We start from the raw sequence: 23171 nt of genomic DNA, 5'->3' as shown, positions 1-23171 counted from the left end.
AGCATTTGCTATTCGTTGGTCAAATAGCAGTCAAGACTAAGTCAAAAGCCTTCAATAGACATAGTTTTTGGCTAATTGTTTTCTTCCTTTTTAGGAGTTGCATCCCCACTCATCCTTTAAACCACTATAAGAGGATCCGAAGATGGGAATAAGAATGTTAAATATCCCCCTGCATTTAGGCCTGATAAATGTATTTCCTCACAATGTTAAGGTAAATATTTTCATTAGTTTCATTTTTCATCTGCTTCCAGTTGGATTCAATGTCAATGTAGTGAGCCTTTGAGGATAACAATAAGTGTAGGATTGTGTCTGGAATTCTACAGAAATATAAATATGCCCATGAAGCAACATCAGGTACATTATACCCTCACATTTGTTCTGTCTATTGCCCAAATGTATAGCCTACTGCTTACTATGAGCTATTACAAAACATGCATAATTTGACACAGTGCACAAGCCATCATTTGAAAGAAGAATACTTACTGACCTTCATGGTATTAAACGTCTCTGTTGTGTAACTAGATGGTGTACCATGTGAAAGATGAGAAGCAAACACTCTTTAATGTAGAACAAGTAAAGGGGGTTAGTTTGAGTACCAACAGCCAATTTCCAGTTATAAATGATTCAGCAGTTTTGCTAAAGGCCATTTGCTCTCTGGCCTGCTTTATGTGCTGACATTAGATGAGCAAATATACTTAGCCTCTGATGGATATAGTTAAAACAGTATGCAAATTAATGTATTGAAGAGAGTTAAAAATTCTACGGACACCATTACTCCAAAATGACCAAGTCAATAAAAATAACAGTATAGTGATACTTTAATAACAATAAGTTCACATTTCCTACATATACAAAAGGTAACACAGTTTAACTTACACATGCTATAAATCATACATGGCCATTTACAGTGCAATGTCAACAAAATGCCATTACACAATTTCATTTTACATTTACTGTGCTTTTCTTAATAACAACTTCAAACTACAAGCTGTTTATTCACTAGACTTGTTTCTTTTTACTTTAGAATCCAAAATAATTTTATATGGGTGTGCCATGACCTAGTTAGGACAAAGATGGATTCCAAGCAGAGAAGGAAAAAGGTTAAAAATGTCAAAGGGATAACATCCAGTATTTTATCTTCCTTCTTCTCCATCCTGTCAATGGGGAATCATTGTTATTTATCATAGTCCAGAAAGAGATGTGGAAATAAAGTATAAGATCCCTTTTGAAACAAAGGAAACCCATATTGGCCATTGAGTCCCATTTCAGGAAAATGGCTGCTGAGAGCGCGCCCAGCCCCCTCTCTCTGCTCTCTGTTGAAAGATTCCTCAGCCGTGCCTCTAATAGCAGAAGCTAAAATGGTGCTTCACTCTGATTGGCTGGTGGAACTGCTAACGTTAACCAGCCAATTGCCCAGGCACTGCAAAAATATCAAGCAATGGATGGCACATCTCCTCAGCCAACATAACACAACATATCAAAAAGACAATGAAACAGATTATGATGAAAAACATGTCAGTTAAAATAAACAGTTACCTTAAAATGTACCCATATTTGGCCTTTGAATATTATAAGGGTATTACAGACAATGTAGGTTATAATGTAGGCCTAGTCTATAGTCTTAAAATGTATTTAATTTATGTTTTATTTATGTAATGTATTGTAAACAGACCCAACATATTTCCTGAGAATTGCCCATAAACACAGCTCTAGGGTCAGGTTTAATATCCTAAGGCTAACGTTTACAATCAGGAATTAAAACGTTATAATGACCCTAGATCTGTGCTTAGACAGAACTTGCATCGACCTATGTCCATCTTGTTTGCTCTTTGAGTAAAAGTAGGCGGTAGATTCAACACTTATTTCATGCCCAATGTGCGAGCTAAAAATACACTATACAACAACTTCTAATATTTACATTTAAATGCAATTACATATCTTTATTTATTAATGTGTTGTGTGTTTAAAATGGTCCAATAATATTACAAAATGTACGCATATGTAAAGAACCTCAAATCGAAAGTGCGAATGGTATGAGGGGTAGCGAAGCTCAATACTATTGTGAGAGAGACAGAAACCCCAGACTGGAGGCACAATATGTGTTGGCTCGCAAAAAGGGAGGCAGTATTCTTTGAATCATGTAATGTAATCAGTAAGATAAATTATCTCGCCGTTTGATTATTAAAATAAGTTCGATCGGACAAAACATGTCCAAGCCAGGGGAAAGAAACAGACTAAACGAAGACCATGGCAGAAAGCAGAGTTCAAGTAAGCTTGCTCTTTTTTTCCTTCCTCTGTAATGTCTGTTTCTGTAACTGGGATACGCTTGTAATCCCCGTTTTCCTCATAGTATTTGCAAAGCTATCGCTACAATGTAACCTAACGAGTGTTTGTGCGCAAGTCTGTGTTGTTCTCATCTTCTTGACATTTCTACACAGGTTTGGCAAACGGCATGGACAACCACCATCCCGTTTGCAGTTCGGGGGAGAAACGAAGTCACCATTGTAGAAGTTACAAGTTGATTATTGACCCAGCGTTGAAAAAGGGATCGCACAAATTGTATCGCTATGATGGAACGACTTTTAACATGCCCGTAAGTTATACATCCGTATTCGAAAAGAGAAACACTTAGCTACATTGTTGCAGTGTTTGCCTCACGATTGATACGTTACTTTCTGCACATGACACAGTGCATCAGAAGTGTCACCATCCCGTCGTTAAACGCAGTCAAAGGTTTATCCAAGCAATTTAATTAAACTCTAACCTTTTTCATGACTAGTGGTGTCTGGTGTAAACCCCGTCTTGACATATCGGCAATCGGCGCGTCATATTCTTCCTGCTTGTCAGAACTTCTGGAATAGTTACATTTTATCGTTCTACAGAACCCTGGGATGCCACCAGTGGATATCGTCCGAGACCCGAGAATCGGTCGTCTATGGACGAAGTATAAGGAGACGGATCTCCCAGTTCCGAAGTTTAAGGTAGGGTAATCAGTCACACCCCCTCTCAGATCTTAACAAAATGTGCCATGCTTTTTATGTTTTGGGGCTATAGCCTTTTCTAAGGTTCCGAAGTTTTAAGTAGCCTGACACACCCCCTCGACATTGTTGATGGAAGTGTCATGCTTTTTATTTAGGATGTAGTTCTACAGACAGGCAACACATGCTAAGCTATTATCCCTTACAGCATGAACACATTTTGGATGTTGTATGTCAAGACTATTCTATCGTGGTTATTTGGTTTCTCAAAATGTAAACTGCAGATGTCCAAAAATATTATATTTAATCGGGCATAGGCTACGTGAAAAAAATGTTTGTTGGTCACATTGCAGCCTAGAATTCAGGTTTCAACGGCTACTGGACAAATGTACTGTAGTCTAAATAAATGTAACATTCATAATTTAATGTAACTATTTTCTTTCTCCAGATTGATGAATGTTACATCGGCCGCGTGCCTCCCAAGGAGGTGACGTTTGCGAGGCTGAACGATAACATCAGAGAAGGTTTTTTGACTGACATGTGCAAGAAATTTGGGGACATAGAAGAGGTGGAAATTCTATACAATCCGAAGAACAAAAAGCATTTAGGAATAGCCAAAGTTGTTTTTGGAACTGTAAAAGCAGCCAAAGATGCTGTCCAGACTCTTCACAACACGTCAGTTATGGGCAACATCATCCACCTGGAGCTGGATCCCAAAGGTAATACATCTTTACATGGGCTATATATATATGTATATATATATATATATGTGTGTGAGAGTATTTATAAATCATGTGCAATTCATTCTCAGTTGTAGAAACAACATTTATGCATACGTGAAAACTTGATATTTTATTTATAAAACGTCACTAATTTCATTTTTGGAGGACAACATTTAGTCACGTGTATAGCCTACGTTTACGGTGGTTGCTTGGTAACCAGAGCACTTTCAAATGAATGTAAGTGCGATTTACCCACGAGCCCACGAGCATCAATAGCGTGTGCAAACTACAGAATGGTATTTTCCGACATGAATAAAGATAAAACGCAGTTTCGTTTGGTTTATTTGATTTATATTCAATTATGGCAGTCATCATTGAATTAGTTATAGCTGTTTAATTATTTATGTGCCTGTAATAAACGCCTATAATACAATTATGCTTGAATTACTTAGGATTTGTTTTACTAATTCTAAAGCAACTTTATAGCCGAAATATATATATATTTCACTAAACAATATTTTACTTGTTGACGTTGGCTGCATTTTACCATGTTAATATTTATCATGTTAATATATGTCTGTAGCCATTAACATCAGTAATGAAGGACTTTCGCCTATTTCCCCGGTTAAATGGAATATCGTGTATCATATTTAGAATTTACTCGTATCATGACGCTGTTATTTTTTTTTGCCCTGTTCAAAATAATTGGGAACTCGGAAATTTCCAACATCAGTGCGTTCACGACAACTGGGAACTCTGGGGGTGAAAACGAACTCGACCTGGGAAAAATCTTTTGAATGGTCATCTTTCTAGAGCTCTGACTTTCGGACCTGAAGATCACTGACCTCATGAGTTCCTAATTGTCTTGGAAGCACCACTATTCTCTTAATCTCTTAAATAGACAGTGGTTCCTCTTACATCAGCAGAGGGTCATAGGGAAAGTGCTCATTGCCGCATTTCATTTAAACTGGTAGCCTATATAATGAGAGGCTGGAGATCAAGCAGAAAATCTAAGGCTTACTGAGTACCAATTTATCATTATAATTTCACCTGCCTGCAATAGTACGCATATATCGTTGACATTGATTTACCATATGCCGATAAATTTACAATTCAAATTAAATGTCACTAGAACATTTGCCTTGTGGAAAACTCCACATGCAGAAACTCTGTTTTCAAGTTGTATTTTATTTTATATTTAATAATATACCACACATTATTGTGTATTTATTGCTGTGAATGATGATGTTCTTACACACCTCTAAGGTCAGCCTGGTCTCATAGACTAGACATAACAGTAAATGAAAATCCAGGACACTCAAATTAGTATAATATGTTACTTTTGGTATGGTTACATAAGACAGGAGGTTACTTAAGGCAAAAACGAAAGGACCCCCTCCTTGGTTGGGTGTAAAATGCGAAGGTCTAGCAACCCAAAGGTTGCATGTTTGAACCTCATCACCGACAACATTAGTATTTGAGCTAATTAGCAACTTTGCAACTACTTATTACTTTGCACCTACTTAGCATGTTAGCCACCTAGCTAAAGTTAGCCACAACAAGTTGGCATTTGTAACATACCATACGTATTGCAAATTTGTAACATATTGTACGAATTGCATTTGTAACATCATACAAATTGGAATTTCTAACAAATATGAATTATAATTAATTATTGCTTCTGTGACAGCATGGGCCATTGAGGTAATCTCCATTTTGAAGTAGTTTGGCTGATCCTGCCTGATGACCCGGTTGGACATGAATCCAACATGGTCACCAAGAGGGATCAGCCAATGAAGTTGGGAGTCCCACCCAATTGACTACATTAAAATAGTGGACGCCCTCCATTGCGCTGCCCATGCAAATACTGCTTTTTGGCCACTAGAGACCTCTATCATTCTCTATGTTCTTAACATACAGTAAGTATCATACGAAATGAATGATAGACATCAACAAATTTCACACAACCATATCATACAAATTTTAGTGCCCCGGATTTGCATTTACTATGAGTCTAGTTGCTAAGGCTACTGAAAAAAAGAAATATTTCACTTATTGAACCATATCTTAACCTTATCCATCCAGGTGAGAATCGCCTTAGGTACTTCCAGCTACTGTTGAATGGCACCTTCACCCCTCGGACACTTCCAGTGGGAGGAGAGGAGGCCAGACAAGTGTCCCCTCGTAGCCTTGCAGAAGCTCTTCTGGTAAGACCACCACTTTTTTGTTGGATGTTTAGCAGCACCATGTTATGTTGTATTTGAGACAATTTGCAAGTGTTCCAAAACAGGATCGCAGGAAAGGTAAGCGTGTTTAATTTGTCTGAACATTCTATTTGATTTACCTTTTCATGTTTGCATAACTAGTATTTCTGCAGTGCCAACTGATAGCCAAGGCCCTGGCCTAGTACCTTGAACAGATTGTAAAGTTCTGCGCATAAGCCTGGTTCTCTCAGCTTTAAGGAGCTTTGCATTATTGAAAATGAAAAGTGTCCCATAGTCAACTGCAGACCAGCCAGTATGAGTTTATTGTATGTCATCAGAAAGGTATTTCAGATGAAGACATAGTTAAGTCAGTAGCTTTTCCAGCTTCAAAGGTTTGTTTGGTGAAAACTGTTGCCCCATTCCTGAATCATTGTTACTGCGCTGTACTCCAGTGAGTCTCTGTGACCCCCAGCCAATATAAGCTGACACCCTTATCTCTAATCCAGTTTATTAGTGCAGCAGGTGGTAAAATGGGGCCCAGGAAGGAATGTTGTCTAGAACCTCTGCCTGCCTGCAAAGGAAAGGGGCAGAGCTGTTGTAAGCCTGCCTTTGAGCCATAGCCTTACTGCACAGCTTCTCCTGCAAGCAATACTCGGCTGTCTTCAGCGGTTTGAATTAATGCATATTGGGAAAAACTACAATCTGACCCTACATCTTTAGATATAATTATTGGCCTGTTAATTAGGTTAAATCATAACAGTTGCTGTGTGCTCAAGATGCATGAGGTTGCATTATTTTCCTTTTAAAGCCTGAACTTGATTGTGACATTAAATGGGCAATATAGCCATGCTGATGGATGTTATATAGGTTTCAGCAGTTGAATGTATGAAGTGCCTTCTGTGAGTGTGTTTCCTAAGCAGAGTTTGGTGTGTCCCTCCTCAGGCCTGTGAGCCCCTGCGCCGGCTCTCTGAAAGCAGCTCGTCTACTGCAGTGGGAGGCATAGTGACCCCCAGCAGCACCGCCTCCAACACCACCCCTCTGTCCCAGGATACGGCCTACTCTAGCCTAAGGCAAGACACTCCGCAGTCCCAGGGCACCCCTCACACCCCGCGCCAGACCAGTACACCCTTCTCTCAGGACTCCAACTATTCCAGCAGGCAGGCCACCCCAGCCTATCAGTCTAGCCGGGCCGAAGGCTCTGGAGGCTACAAGTCTCGCAGACACGAGAGCAAGTTCCAGGATGCCTATAACCGGAGACCGGAGAGGCGTTATGTCCATGGCACTGGGGGATCAGGATCCTCCTCCTACCGAGGCAACTCTGAACAGTCTGCCTTCAAGCAGCACCAACCTGCCCCACCTGAACCCCCTCCCTCTGCCTCATCATTTGCCCACACACCACCTCCCCCTACCAGTGCCAGCTTTAAGTCTGCCTTTTCCCCCTACCAGCAGGCCCCAATGCCCCCTGCGTTCCCCCCCTCAGAATCTCCGTTCCACCAGTCTGTCCAGCGGGAGGCAGAGTACCGGAGGCCCTCCATGGCCCCTGCCACTGACTTCAAGCCAGTCAAGAACAAGCCAGCTACTCCACCCATTCCAGAACCCCCACCTGAACCCAAGGCCCACCCCAGCACACCCCCTGCCCTGACACCAAAGCACTGCCCCCCCTCCCCTGGCACTCCCACCCTGGAGTCAGAGCGAAATAGCCTGGACTCTCGTATTGAGATGCTTCTGAAGGAGAAAAGGACAAAGCTTCCCTTCCTTCCTGGAGGCGACTCGTCAGACACTGATGTGCGTATGGTCTGCAGCCCCATCTCCTCCTCTTCCTCTCAGCTGTCCCCCATCCCTCCTTATGGGGGCACCCACACCTCTCGACCCTCTAGCACAGGCCTGGAGGACGTCAGCCCCACGCCCCTGCCTGATTCCGATGATGAGGAGCCCATCCTTGTAACAGGCTTGCTCCTCAAGGGAGTCAGTTCTCCAGACCATCTCCATGGGAAGAACGCCAGTGACTTGAAGGATGGTCGCCTCGGAAACCACACACCCACAGACAAAATGGAGGTAAGAACCAACAGTATCATCCTTACTTTGGGTAGATGCTATGTTTAAAAAGTGGAAGATGGAAACGGGGGAACAGATACTCCATTCCATACATGACACGTTATTGGCCACATTAGTAGTATTGCTGTGGAGATGTCTGCTTGCAGCCAGATCTATTTGGCAGCTACAGAGGGGGCACCGGAAGTAAACAGGCTTCAGTGTCTGATAGTAAGCCTGCACTTTCCCTTTTGTTTCATTCTTCTGTCTGTATACTACAAGAGGAAATGGTTTATTCTGGTTTCACAGCAAACAGTGACCAAAACAGTGACAGTTTTTATGGGTCTGTTCCAAACTTGGTGAAGTTATCAACAACATACCGTGAGTGACACAGAACATTCGTGTTTCCCCCCCTGCCATCAGAACTAGTTGCCTCATAAAGATATACACTTTATACACTCGTCATGTACTTTGAAATTTGTTTCCATGATCTTCCTGTTTGAATGGCTTTGTGTTTGCAAGCCATGTATTAATAATTTTGCAATAGATTCAAAGCTCGTAGTTGCTAGTTAATTCTCTACCTGGCACGATAACAAATTTCATCCAAAACTCCAAACTGGGGACATGCATCAGAGAAACATCAAGCAAAAGTTTTAACCTGACCCCAGATCAATTTGACAGGCCGAGTAAGTGGCAGTACAATTTTAGGGCATAATAGGCTACCTCTGTCGTTTCAAATAATATTTGATTTAAAAAAATATTTTGGGAAGTAACTCTTCTGTTGATGTGTAAATGGTTATTTTCCTCATGTTTGGTACTACTCACTTTTTGTAACTAGCCCGTGCCATGATAATAGGAGGCCCACACCTAGGGCTGTGACTGGGAAACCTGACTCATTCTTCTGTTGGGGAATAGAAAACACTTTCACTTCCTCTTTTTAACACTCATGGGAGGAGTTACCAGGGTGGCTGTTAGCTCCATTCAACACTCAACTCACCACTTCCTGGTTCTGTTGAGCCTGACAATCAGGATCGGCTCACATCCCTGTATATTTTATGTTATCACAAAGCAAACATTTCAATAATATAGGCAGTTTGGCACACACAGGCTGCTCCCCAGGCTTTTTCAGTCTTTGTGGTTTTGATTGTTTTATGAATCCTGATTTCATTGCCATCCAGATATGATTTATCAATGAAAGCTGTTGTTACTGAATCTATGACCATAACCTGGTTGTCTGCGATATAGTTTTTTGTGTTAGTTTCACACAGCTATTCAAGAACATTAAATCAACAGTTGTGTTTTTTGTAGCCAAGAATCATGTATATATTTGATTATTTTTGTACTAACACTTGGGCTGTACGTATTTACACTTGGCTCATCCTTCAAATAATAATTAGTATGTTTTTTTAATTTCAAAGTCAATTAAGCAAGTCGATTAAGAGCAAATTCTTATTTACAATGACTGCCTACATCGGCCAAACCTGGTGCAGGTCGGTGTAATTAACTGTTCATGATTTGAAAGATTAGGAAATAACCCCATGCTGCTAAAGTCTAGTAGTGCCTTTTTAGACACGAATATCAAGGTTAGTGTTAGACAGCCTGGGTTTTGGAATTTAAAGAAGAGGCTGGCAGAGTTTGCTATTTATTATGATATTATAGGGATTTGTAGAGAAGCTAGAAAGAACCTTTGCTTATTATGTGGATGCTTCCTATATGACTATCAAGTCATGTAGTGTAGAGAGATGTCCTGACACCTGGTCCTCTCTCTCCCACACAGAGCCATCAGTCCTCTGGGGAAGACATGGAGATCTCGGACGAGGACGACATGCCAGGCACGCCCACGCACGGTGGCGACTGTGTCAAGGGAATTGTGGTCAACTCTGCTGTGTCCCCCATGCAGTCCATGCCCCTCCCACCCCCCGGCTTCCCCCCTCTACCCCCTCAAGCGGGCTTCGGTCTTCCACACCACCTCTCTGCTGTCCCAGGTCCACACCTGGCACCTGGAGTTCCACACCCTATGCTGCCTCACCTCTACCCCCATGGCATGGTGCCTATGATGCAGATGGAGCTGATGAGCTGCCTGCCTCAGTGGGGCAGCGTTCACATGTCCTTCCAGATGCAGACCCAAATGCTGAGTCGCATGGCCCAGACCCGGGGTCCCTACCCCTACCCACACTTCATGACTGCAGGAGGGGCGGCTGCAGCCGGGTCAGCAGCCATGCAGTTTGGGGGTCCCTACCCACCCTTGTCAATGAGTAGCACCCCAGCTGCCAGTGCAGGGGGCCACAGGCAGCAACTCTGGCCCCACCCCAGCATGCCCAAGTTCAACCCTGCCGTTCCTCCACCGGGCTACGAGGCTAAGGAAGACCCTCATAAGGCCACCGTGGAAGGGGTGCTGCTGGTCATCGTCAAGGAGCTGAAGGCCATCATGAAGAGAGACCTCAACCGTAAGATGGTGGAGGTTGTGGCCTTTAGGGCCTTTGACGAGTGGTGGGATAAGAAAGAACACTCAGCCAAGGTGAGTCATTCTTCAAAGCAAGCTCCTATCTTGTCTCACTTCAGTCTCATGTGAGCGTGTTTCTCAATTCTGATATTATGTGGAATATTTCATGAAGCACAAATCGAATCCAATTTTTTTGTTGCATGCACATATTTAGCAGATGTTATTACGGGTGTAGCAAAATGCTTACGTTCCTAGCTCCAACAGTGCAGTAATATCTAACAATGCTGACAAGAATGGAATTAATAAATATATAAATATTAGGATGAGCAATGTTGGAGTCCGGAGTATAAATATATACACAGTACCAGTCAAAAGTTTGAACACACCTACTCATGCAAGGGTTTTTCTTTATTTTTTATATTTTCTACATTGTAGAATAATAGTGAAGACATCAAAACTATGAAATAACACATAATGAATCATGTTGTAACCAAAACAAATCAAAATATATTTTAGATTCTTCAAAGTAGCCACCCTTTGCCTTGATGACAGCTTTACACACTCTTGACGTTCTCTCAACTAGCTTCACCTGGAATGCTTTTCCAACAGTCTTAAAGGAGATCCCATATGCTGAGCACTTGTTGGCTGCTTTTGCTTCACTCTGCGGTCCAGCTCATCCCAAACCATCTCAATTGGGTGAGGTCGGGTGATTATGGATGCCAGGTCATCTAATGCAGCACTCCATCACTATCCTTCTTGGTCAAATAGCCCTCATACAGCCTGGAGGTGTGTTGGGTCATCGTCCTGTTGAAAAACTAATGATAATCCCACTAAGCGCAAACCAGATGGGATGGCATGGCATATCGCTGCAGAATGCTGTGGTAACCATGCTGGTTAAGTGTGCCTTGAATTCTAAATAAATCACCGACAGGGTCACCAGCAAAGCACCGCCACACAATAACACCTTATCCATGCTTTACGGTGGGAAATACACATGTGGAGATCATCCGTTTACCCACACCGTGTCACACAAAAACATGGTTGGAACCAAAAATCTCCAATTTGGACTCCAAACCAAAGTTCAAATTTCCACTGTTCTAATGTCCATTTCTTGTGTTTCTTGGCCCAAAACAAGTCTCTTCTTTTTATTGGTGTCCTTTAGTAGGTGTTTCTTTGCAGCAAATCAACCATGAAGGGCCTGGTTCACGCAGTCTCCTCTGAACAGTTGATATTTCGATGTGTCTGTTACTTGAACTCTGAAGCATTTATTTGGGCTGCAATTTCTGAGGCTGGTAACTCTAATGAACTTATCCTCTGCAGCAGAGGTAACTCTGGGTCTTCCTTTCCTGTGGCGGTCCCCATAACATAACATAACTGATTGGCTCAAAAGCAGTAAGAAGGAAAGAAATTCCACAAATGAACTTTTAAGAAGGAACACCTGTTAATTGTAATGCATTCCAGGTGTCTATCTCATGAAGCTGGTTGACAGAATGAAAAGAGTGTGCAAAGTTGTCATCAAGGCAAAGGGTGGCTATTTGAAGAATATAAAATACATTTTGATTTGTTTAACTTTTTTGGTTACTACATGATTCCATATGTGTTATTTCATAGTTTTGATGTCTTCACTATTATTCTACAATGTAGAAAATAGTATAAATAAAGAAAAACCCTTGAATGAGTAGGTGGTCTAAAACTTTTGACCGGTGGTATTTACCACCCCTACCTTGTCACAACATAATTGATTGGCTCAAATGCATTAAAAAGTTAAGAAATTACACAAATTAACTTTTTAACAATGCACACCTGTTAATTGAAAGGCATTCCAGGTGACAACCTCATGAAGCTGGTTGAGAGAATGCCAAGACTGTGCAAAGTCGTCATCAAGGCAAGGGGTGGATACTTTGAAGAATCTCATATAAAATACATTTTGATTGAACACTTTTTTTTTGGTTACTACATGATTCAATATGTGTTATTTCATAGTTTTGATGTCTTCACTATTACACGGAACCCAAACTGGCTGTACGCGTGCGCCATCGTGTATACATTTATGTTGTCCCCCCACACCAAACGCGATCACGACCCACAGGTTAAAATATCAAAACAAACTCTGAACCAATTACATTCATTTGGGGACAGGTCGAAAAGTATTAAACATTTATGGCAATTTAGCTAGTTAGCTTGCACTTCCTAGCTAATTTGTCCTATTTAGCTAGGTTGCTGTTGCTAGCTAATTTGTCCTGGGATATGAACATTGAGGTGTTATTTTACCTGAAATGCACAAGGTCCTCTTCTCCGACAATGAATCCACACATAAAACGGTCAACCGAATTGTTTCTAGTCATCTCTCCTCCTTCCAGACTTTTCTTCTTTGAACTTATATGGCAACTTATTGGCATCTAAACTTTCATAGTATTACCACGACAACCGACAACACAGTTCGTCTTTCAATCAACCACGTGGGTATAACCAATGAGGAGATGGCACGTGGGTATCTGCTTCTATAAACCAATGAGGAGATGGGAGAGGCAGGACTTGCACCGCGATCTGCGTCACAAATAGAACTGACTTCTATTTTAGCCCTTGGCAATGCAGACACTCGCGAGCAGTGTGGGTGCAATAATTGAATACTATAGATTTCTAAATTTATTTTGCAACGCTCGCTCACATGATGTGAGCGGTGTAGTCAGGTTATTATTCTACAATGTAGAAAATAGTATAAATAAAGAAACTGTATGTGATGGGATGTATAGAATATTTACTACAGTTGAAATTGGAAGTTTTACATACACCTTAGCCAAATATATTTAAACTCAGTTTTTCACAATTCCTGAAATGTAATCCTAGTAAAAAATCCCTGTTTTTGGGCAGTTAGGATCACCACTTTATTTTAAGAATGTGAAATGTCAGAATAATAGTAGAGTGATTTATTTAAGCTTTTATTTCTTTCATCACATTCCCAGTGGGTCAGAAGTTTACATACATTCAATTAGTATTTGGTAGCATTGCCTTTAAATTGTTTAACTTGGGTCAAACGTTTCACGTAGCCTTTCACAAGCTTCTCATAATAAGTTGGGTGAATTTTGGCCCATTCCTCCTGACAGAGCTGGTGTAACTGAGTATGGTTTGTAGGCCTCCTTGCTCGCACACACTTTTTCAGTTCTGCCTTCAAATTTTCTATTGGATTGAGGTCAGGTCTTTGTGATGGCCACTCTAATACCTTGCCTTTGTTGTCCTTAACCCATTTTGCCACAACTTTGGAAGTATGCTTGAGATCATTGTCCATTTGGAAGACCAATTTGCGACCAAGCTTTTAACTTCTTGACTGATGTCTTGAGATGTTGCTTCAATATATCCACATAATTTGCCCTCCTTATCATGCCATCTCTTTTGTGAAGTGCACCAGTCCCTCTTGCAGCAAAGCATCCCCACAACATGATGCTGCCACCCCCGTGCTTCACGGTTGGGGATGGTGTTCTTCGGCTTGCAAGCATTCCACTGTTTCCTCTAGACATAACGATGGTCATTATGGCCAAACAGTTCTATTTTTGTTTCATCAGACCAGAGGATATTTCTCCAAAAAGTACGATCTTTGACCCCATGTGCAGTTGCAAACCGTAGTTTGGCTTTTTTATGGTGGATTTGAAGCAGTGGCTTCTTCCTTGCTGAGCGGCCTTTCAGGTTATGTTGATATAGGACTCGTTTTACTGTGGATATAGATGCTTTTGTACCTGCTTCCTCCAGCATCTTCACAAGGTCCTTTGCTGTTGTTCTGGGATTGATTTGCACTTTTCACACCAAAGTACGTTCATCCCTAGGAGACAGAACGCGTCTCCTTCCTGAGTGGTATGACAGCTGTGTGGTCCCATGGTGTTTATACTTGCGTACTATTGTTTGTACAGATGAAGGTGGTACCTTCCGGCCTTTGGAAATTGCTCCCAAGGATGAACCAGACTTGTGGAGGTCTACATTTTCCCATGATGTCAAGCAAAGGGTCACTGAGTTTGAAATAAATCCACAGCTACACCTCCAATTGACTCAAATTATGTCAATTAGCCTATCAGAAGCAATGACATAATTTTCTGGAATTATTCCAAGCTGTTTAAAGGCACAGTCAGCTTATAAGTGAAATAATCTGTCTGTAAGCAATTGTTGGAAAAATTACATGCACAAAGTAGATGTCCTGATCGACTTGCCAAAACTATAGTTTGTTAAGAAGAAATTTGTGGAGTGGTTGAAAAACTAGTTTTAATGACTCCAACCTAAGTGTATGTAAACTTCCAACTTCAACTGTATATCTGTAGAATACGTAGGACAGAATAGTGTATATATACAGCAATAGCTAAATAATATGGCATTGACTAAAATACAGTATATGCATATGAAATGAGTAAAACAGTATGTAAACATAAGTAAAGTGACCAGTGTTTCATGTCTATGTACATAGGGCAGCAGTCTCTAAGGTGCAGGGTTAAGTAACTGGGTGGTATCCGGTTAGCAACAGTGATTAAGTTCAGGGCAGGATACTGGGTGGAGGCCGGCTAGTGATGGTTATTCAACAGTCGGATGGCCTTGAGCTAGAAGCTGTTTTTCAGTCTCTCGGCCCCAGCTTTGATGCACCTGTACTGACCTCACCTTCTGGATGATAGCGGGGTGAACAGGCCGTGGCTCGGGAGGTTGATGTCCTTGATGATCTTTTTGGCCTTCCTGTGACATCGGGTGCTGTAGGTGTCCTAGAGGGCAAGCAGTGTGTCCCCGGTAATGCGTTAGGCAGACCGCACCACCCACTGGAGAGCCCTAAGTTTGCGGGCGGTGCACTTGCCATACCAGGCGAATGACACAGCCCGACAGGATGCTCTCAATGGGCCTGTAAACTTTGGGTTACCTAAAATATACTGTATCTCCCTAAAACTTTATGCTAATAGTAGAATGTGGCCATTGTTGCTTGGATACAAAAGAATGTTTTGGAGAAAGGCCTCATTTAAAACTCCTGGAATGTTTTGAATAAGAAAAGCTCAGCTAACCTTGAATTTAACCGTGAAGTTGAATGCACACTAGCTAGATAATGAGTGAAGATTTATTTGAATGTGTTGAAATGATGGACACTGGTGAAAACGAGGTAGGCATATCAGACCGATATATTTATAGTTTGGTTAATTGAAAGAGTTTGGTTAATTGAAATGAATGAAATATTTGAGTGCAAAGGACAATGCTGTGTTAACTGGCTAGGTTGTCAGAAGTTTTACTTTGCTATTTCACTAACTCTGGATGACAATTGAATTGTCATGACATGACATTTCTAGCCAAGGATTCTCCTGCATTATTGAGCCAGATAGCTAACTTGCTTTCATATGAGTCCATGTTGTTGTTCATCCTCCAGGTGTCCCTGACCCCGGTGAAGGCTGGTGAGGGAAAGGAGGAGGAGAAGGAGAAGCCCAAGCCCAAAGAGACCATGGGCTCCAGTCTACTGGAGAACTGGAACAAGGGTGAGGGCCTTGGCTATGAGGGTATGGGCCTGGGCATCGTCCTCCGAGGAGCCATCCGCCTGCCCTCCTTCAAGGTACCTCCAGACACTTTTAGGATTGACTAAGAATATGTCTAAAGATCTCTGTTACTTTGGAAAATAGTTATAGAATTTTATGTTTGGCAAAGTGCATTTGCCACAAATCCAGGGGAGAGATTATTAATGTGTTTGTGTGTGTTCAGGTGAAGAGGAAGGACCCTCCTGATGCTGCCTCCACTGGGGACACTAAGCGAGCGCGGCCCTCCACACCGGTGGATGATGAGCTTGAGGACATAGCAGAGCTCCCAGAAGATGTGGCCAGGGTGGACGAGGACAGCGCAGCTTCTCGGAGACGACATGCCCGGCCACTGGAGCTGGACAGTGAGGGAGAGGAGAAGGTAGAGACCTCTGGAAAGGAGGAGTCCCTCTCCGACAGGGAGGAGGAGCCTGACGAGACGGAGGTCTCTGACAGGTTGTCATCGGCCAAGGTGAGCAGTCAGTCAAATTACCTAAAAATGGCCTAGAATGGGAGATGAAGTGTTGACCACTACAACCTTCAACAGGTGCTTCATCTCATTGGGAGAAGGCAACCTGAGGCATCATACTGTAGAACCATTTTTTTAATAAGAGCTTTTAACCTCTGTAATTGAACCTTGCAGGAGAGTGAAGAGGATGAGGACGAAGATGAGGCTGCCTCATCCAGTGACGGTGAATCATCTGAGTCGTCGGATGAGGGTAAATACATGCTGATGTCAATGACCGTAGTTAGTTAGTTATTTGGTTCTCTGTGTGTAAACGCTGCCTCTGTAATTGTCCTATCTTTGTGTTTCTTTCTCCTCCTCACTCCTTCAGAACTTGCCAGTTCTGCATCCTCTAAAGTCGACTCTGACTCCTCTGCGACTGGGGACTCCTCCGAATATGATTCCAGTTCAGAGGAGGAGGAAGAGGAGGAGGAGGTGGCGGTAGATGTGGAGAGTCTACCGGATAAAGACGAGGACCGTGTTCGGACTTCTTCGTCCTCCTCCTCTTCGGTGTCCTCATCTGAGCAGGAGGTGGAGGTGGAGGTGGAGCCCAAGGCCCCCAGCACGCCCCTAGTTCCTCCCCCAGAGGACGAGCCCTCAGAGCTGGCTGGTTTAGATGAGGACCAGAGGACTAGGGAAGGGCTGAAGCTCAAGCCCAACCACAGAGCCCTCAGTGAGGGGGAGGAGGCAGCGGAGCCTGGCCGGACCAGCCTGGAGGATCTCCGGCCCGCTTCACCCAAAGGAGTCCCAGGTCTTAACCCTCTCCTATTACCTAACCACAGAAGCTTCATGTTTCAGTTTCCATTTCAGATGTTGCACTGCATATTGCTTTTAACTGACAGTTTGTCTTGGCATGTTGGTTGTCTTTCAGCTGAGGAGCCAGACATTGACCTGGGAGTCGCCATCCCTGTATTTAAGATGGATCCCCAGGACGATGTTACTAACCTGCGGCCGCCCACGCCAACAGGCTCCCTGGCTGACAGCGACCAGGACACTCGACCCAAGGCCCACACAGAGGACGAGGATCTCCCCTGTACGCCAGGTAGAGGAGCTCCTGCATCCCTGGAGCCCAACACAGCCCTCCCTAGATCCCTAGTAGTCCCATCTATGCACCTTCCCCCTACCCCGGCCATGGAGGGCCACTCCCTCCTGCTGCCTCCTCCCAGCGCCCTGCCGGACCTCCCCCTCTCATTTCGGGCCAGGCTGTCCACAGACGAGGATGTGCCCCGCACTCCTGGCAGGGACCTGATGGTCCGGGCAAGGGGCCTGGATAAGTCCCAGAATAGCACAGAGAACGTGCCCGTCACACCTGACAGTGATGCTCCTCTGACTGGCAGCAGCCTGGCCAGCCTCAGCTCTCCCCGCATATCCGGCAGCCCCTTCTCCTACCCTGCCCAGTCTCCTGTCCTGAGTGCAGGTATCCCCCGAACCCCCGGCAGAGATCTGACCTTCACTCCTGTCTTCCCAGACCACACAGCCCTGGCTGTTGGCCTGCCCATCCACTGGAAAGCCTCTTCAGAAAGCCCACTGTTCAAGGAGCCTCCACTCAGCACCCTGACCAACCAGACCCTGCCCCCCGACTCCCTCCAGGGAGAGGCCTTAACCAGCTTGCCAAAAGACCTGCCTGCTGTCCCAGTCTTAGACCTCCCCGTGCCCCCTGACGCAACCCCACCTAAGAGGAAGCCTGGGCGACCCAAGAGTAAAAAGGCTGCAGCACTGACCTCTCCTCAGACTGAGTTTATGGAGCTCTTGGTGACTCCCACCTCCATGCCCCGATCGTTGCCTCATGATGCCCAGCTCAGAGAGTTCTCTGCAAACATGGATGCTGCAGCCGCTCTTCCTGACATCCCCAGCCGCGCTGGGCTAGACTCATCCACGGTGGGCCTGGACTTCAGGGAAGGGGAGACAAAGCTGCATGTGGTTTTGCCCCCTGACGACCAGTTCCTTCCCTATGAAGAAGAGGGGCACTTGCAGAAGCCTGCCCGTAAGGTGCGGCGAGGGTGGGAAGAGCTACTGCTGGCCAGCCACTCCCCCGTGACCACACCGCCGTGGCCCCACTACTCTCCTCGCTCAGAGTTTGAGGAGATGACCATCCTGTACGACATCTGGAACGATGGCATCGATGAGGAGGACATCCGGCACCTGCAGGTCACCTACGACAAGATGCTGCAGCAGGACAACGGCAACGACTGGCTCAACGACACGCTGTGGGTCCAGCACCCTCATATCCTTTACTACTGGCCGTTACTAATATTTCTGCAAGTTACTGCTAGTGCATTACTAAGTGCAGTTCCTTTAGTGTCCCTTTGTTACTGGTATTTTAGTTTTGCTCAGTCATCAGGCATTTTAAAAAGTAGTAAATTAGAAATGCTTGCTTATGGTTTTGCCAACACAAGGTCTTACCTTCTCCAAAAGCCTTTTTATTCCCTTGACTCCTCCTGTACCTACCAACATCCCGGCGGTGAAGAGGAAGAGGAGGGACGATGGCATGAGGGATCACATGACTGGCTGTGCCCGTAGCGAGGGCTACTACAAGATTGACAAGAAGGACAAGATCAAATACCTCAACAGCAACAAGCACCTACTGGAGGAGGGGCCTGTAGACATGCAGGTGGGTTTTAGCAGAGAGTGGGCTGGTGGGCTTGAGTTCAAATCATCAATGGTGTCTCTGTTCATCTGTTTGTGTCTTGATGGGTCTGTGTTTGTCTTAAGGTGAAGTAGGAGCTTGTGGAGTAGAAGCTCATCTCTTTCTCTCCCTTCCTCCATCTATTTCTCTGCAGGGCATGAGTATTCCCGCACAGCCCCTAGTCTCCACCAGAGCTGGGTCTGAGCGGAGGTCTGAACAGCGCCGCCTGCTGTCCTCTTTCAGCTGTGACAGCGACCTGCTCAAGTTCAACCAGCTGAAGGTACCCAAGGCCAAACACAGCCCATACACAACTACTGTTATTTTACACTGTACGTGTGTCAATGCAATACTGTGTCACTTCAATTTGTCCTTTTTAACACTCTTCCCCAGTTCCGTAAGAAGAAGATTCGGTTCTGTAAGTCGCACATCCACGACTGGGGCTTGTTCGCAATGGAGCCAATTGCTGCTGATGAGATGGTGATTGAGTATGTGGGGCAGAACATCAGACAGGTGAGTAGAACAGGTTATGTACAGATGGGAACCATTCTACAAATGATCCAACACCACTAACATGCACTTTGTGCTGGCTGCAAAACATCATGCCATACAGGTGAGTGTTATAAACCCATCCAATCCTGTGTCTAGGTGATTGCTGACATGAGGGAGAAGCGTTACGAGGACGAGGGCATCGGAAGCAGCTACATGTTCCGTGTGGACCACGACACCATCATAGACGCTACCAAGTGTGGCAACTTCGCGCGCTTCATCAACCACAGTTGCAATGTAAGTGTCTCTTCTCCTCTCAAGAGCTGGAGCAAATCGTAATCAAGTCCATGTCAATGAATCGACCCAGTTTCACAGTGCTAGGCTAGCAAACACATGGATGCTAACACCACTGTGTTGTTCTTCTCAGCCCAACTGCTACGCCAAGGTGATCACAGTGGAGTCACAGAAAAAGATTGTCATCTACTCCCGACAACCCATCAATGTCAACGAGGAGATCACCTACGATTACAAGTTCCCCATCGAGGATGAGAAGATCCCCTGCTTGTGTGGGGCAGAGAACTGTAGGGGAACGTTGAACTAACGTTAGTCCCTGGCCAAGGGGAAACTCCGGTTAAACAACAAGCACTGTCCCAACAAACGTTGTCCCCATTCCCTGGACACACACACAGAGACGCCATGCTAAAAACACACGGACAGAAGAGGAGTGGTGGAAGAACCAGGGATGAAAACCAACCCATCGTCTGGCTACAGTGCAGCTACCTGTCTGGGACTCTTTTTATACGCACAGATATTAACTCAAGATTGTTTACGATTCCAGGTGCTCTTTAAAACAGAACTAAACATGGGTTTTCTAATAGTCTCCCAGTAACCCTTGAATTTTCACAATGCTGTACCATCTGGCTTCCTGGTGCAGCACTCTTACTTGTCCCTCTTCCATTCAGCATGGTTCCCCCTTTCTGGTCTTAGCTTGTACAGTTTTACCTAGTCTTTTCATAAGCTTTATGGAGACCACGTGGTATGTACCCCCCCCCCCCCCACACACACACACCTACATTAAGCTGCTCATTGATACTGTTGACATTCACAATGAAAACACTTGTCGCTGTGGGAGGGACACAGCCTCCCCACGGGAGACGACACTATTTTCACCATGTGGTGGTCATAGTGGCACAGACAGGAAGTAGGATTGGCGCCCTGAGAAATGGGTTTGCTGCCCAAGGAGAAGCCTGCGTGGATGCCTTCACTTGCTTAACACCCCTTTGTTTTTATAGTAAATGCAGAAAACATTTATCATTTAAGCTACAGAATGGTTATCAATTCACAAACGTGGATATCACTGGAGATGAATCCACACCTGCTCATACCAGCAAATAATATAGAGTATGCTGCTGTCTGTTACTTTATGCAAAATCAAGGAATATGCTTTCAGAAATTTACAAATGGTATTAAGGTTTATTCCAGTAGTTTTTCCATCATTTCTGTTGTCACTCTTCTTACCGTCTTGTCTTCCCCAAAAACACTACATGCTGCCCTCTGTAGGTCATATTGTGGAAACAGTGAATGGGGAAAAGAACGCAAGATGGGTACCGCAGAAATGTATTTACACAGTTGAACCTTTACATTGTAATGTAGTATAGTGTTTCCAAAAGCGACCATAGGCACATAATTCCTTCCATAACAAACTTAGTTATCGCTGCACAGTGAGACTGCTGATCGAAGTATACAGATTTTATTGAAATGCTTTGACTTTATGATGCCTTCTCATCTCCAACATGACATCCATCCACAACAGACTGCGTGTTGAGGTTCACATGTAGAAGGGTTAGAAAACTGATTCCCCATTTAAAAGACTGCCTGTCCTAGGAAATGGTTCAGATCAGTACAGCTGTACAGTACAGAATAGCGATTCAAACTACTTTTAGGTTTGCATACTTTTCTTCCTGAAGCTCATCCAATGCTGTCGGGAAACCAAACCGATCCCCACTGCATTTCCAGTGTTATATCTTGAGAAAAGCATTTATTTAATGCGCTATAAAGATGACAACATGACAATAATAGTAAATATAGGTGAAACCTATCTAAATGGAACTCCAATGTTCTCTATGAAAGCACACAGACTGCAATTAACAGGAATTATTTACATTTATAGAGACTTTGACAAAAGCCTTGGAATGGGGTGTGGCTAGAAAATAAGTCAGTTAATGAATTGAAGTTTATTGTAAGTGCCATATCCATGTGTACTCGTCTGGGGTGTTCATGACTACAAGGCAAGAGTGTTTCTGAAAGCTGCCGCTTGCAACTGTGTTAATGCGCATGCACTTATGAAATGCTGTCTATTTTCACCCGTGTGAATGTGTTTGTATTGTGTAACATGAATGTGTGTTGTTTTCCCTCACTGTTTGGTGGTGTTGATGACAGGTTTAGGTGTCCTCACCTCGTGGTGCTTTCTCAGCCCTCACTGTACAGCTCAGTATTCTACTCACCATACAGAAAGAAGTGTTTCCAATCTAAAACAATTCATCAGACCTCGCTCTATCAAATCATCACCACACTACCAACCCCAAGCTCCAATCTTCTGTTTGTGTATGTTTGTCACGTGGTTATTGTCTCTTGTCATTCAGTTTCATGAATCATTAATGTTTGTGAATGCACTAGAGGCTTGCACTTCTGCTTACGCCCTCCTAGCCAATCAGAACTCTGAAGACCAAGTCATTCATTGCTTCTCATTCAGTTGGATAGCTTATACATTTGTTTAACAACCGTGATGTTTATATTGTACAGGATCACTTGTATAGAAGACCTGCATTTTTTTTTCTACACATGGAGAATATGTAATGATGCATCTTTTATTTTTTAAACAAAAAAGACTGAGTATTTAATGTTGAATTTTCAGGGATCAGTAAAAAAAAGTAAGGAATCTGTAAAAAAAAAAAAAAATGTTGAAGGGTTGAATTGTTTATTTAAAGTAAAGGTGCATCTTGTACAGAAAAAAAGATATCCACTTCCCTTTGAAAGATTGTTTCTTGTAGAAACGTCTTCATTTTCTCTGCCCATTTCTTTTGTAATCTTAAAATATATAAATACTTTAACTGTGAATATATATATATATATATTTTTGTTCCTGGGGATTTGCTACAGAAATACAACTCTGAGAGATCCGTGTCAGACAGAGCTGGTGAATGTGGAGCTGGTGGCAGTATTTTCAGCTTGTGTCAAGCTTTATTTTTATTTTCTGTTGTAAATTCTATGAAAACTTGTTTGCAGTGTGGAGAAGGGGAAAAAAGCATTATGGTGCAGAAATGGCATAGGAATAGGGTGGAATCACCAGCCTATTTCTCATGTCTATTACACAAAATGTATGAAAAAGAATAATGGGAAATAAAGGCATTTTTTTTCAAACGATTACGAGTTAATTTAACTAAACTGAATACATTACATTTCAGTGTTTGGACAGAGCAATAACTGGATGATCCAGTTTCATGTATAGTAAACTGACACAGGATGTTGGATAGAGGTTCCTTCATGTTAGAAACCTCAATGGAGAACACATGTATAACTTCACCCATGATGAGCAACATGAATAAACCAACATTCAGAAATGGGGAGACGCTGTCCTTGTCTGTGTCAGTGTGTCGG

At 43.5% G+C, this 23171-nt stretch overlaps 1 protein-coding gene across 2 annotated transcripts; it reads left to right on the top strand.

Moving 5' to 3' along the window:
* Window positions 1-89: 89 nt before the first annotated feature.
* On the top strand, window positions 90-22937 carry LOC110537198 (histone-lysine N-methyltransferase SETD1B-A). Of its 2 annotated transcripts, none has more exons than XM_021623048.2 (17): window positions 90-211; window positions 2439-2593; window positions 2883-2981; window positions 3427-3697; window positions 5786-5907; window positions 6847-7959; window positions 9713-10453; window positions 15759-15938; window positions 16085-16369; window positions 16541-16616; window positions 16734-17153; window positions 17274-18626; window positions 18847-19013; window positions 19183-19308; window positions 19419-19538; window positions 19674-19811; window positions 19942-22937. In XM_021623048.2, exons 2-17 carry the CDS (start codon window positions 2453-2455, stop codon window positions 20113-20115), a joined length of 5526 nt encoding a protein of 1841 aa, XP_021478723.2. In that variant the 5' UTR covers window positions 90-211; window positions 2439-2452; the 3' UTR covers window positions 20116-22937. The 2 variants fall into 2 exon arrangements, with proteins under 2 accessions (XP_021478723.2, XP_021478722.2); XM_021623047.2 differs by lacking the exon at window positions 90-211 and adding an exon at window positions 475-2268.
* The last annotated feature ends 234 nt before the right edge of the window (window positions 22938-23171 follow it).

The sequence above is a fragment of the Oncorhynchus mykiss genome, chromosome 12, assembly GCF_013265735.2.
Source record: "Oncorhynchus mykiss isolate Arlee chromosome 12, USDA_OmykA_1.1, whole genome shotgun sequence".
Classification (NCBI taxonomy): Eukaryota; Metazoa; Chordata; class Actinopteri; order Salmoniformes; family Salmonidae; genus Oncorhynchus; species Oncorhynchus mykiss.
The sequence above is the reverse complement of the archived record's forward strand: the minus strand, read 5'-3'. Positions and strand labels throughout refer to the sequence as shown.

What these genes read in the sequence shown, in the direction of transcription:
- LOC110537198 (XM_021623047.2), top strand. Translation starts at nt 2,208, where the DNA reads ATGTCCAAGCCAGGGGAAAGAAACAGACTAAACGAAGACCATGGCAGA. An exon ending in TCAAGTTCAACCAGCTGAAG is followed by an intron (nt 19,309 to 19,418) that starts GTACCCAAGGCC and finishes ACTCTTCCCCAG; the next exon opens with TTCCGTAAGAAGAAGATTCG. An exon ending in TCATCAACCACAGTTGCAAT is followed by an intron (nt 19,812 to 19,941) that starts GTAAGTGTCTCT and finishes TGTTCTTCTCAG; the next exon opens with CCCAACTGCTACGCCAAGGT.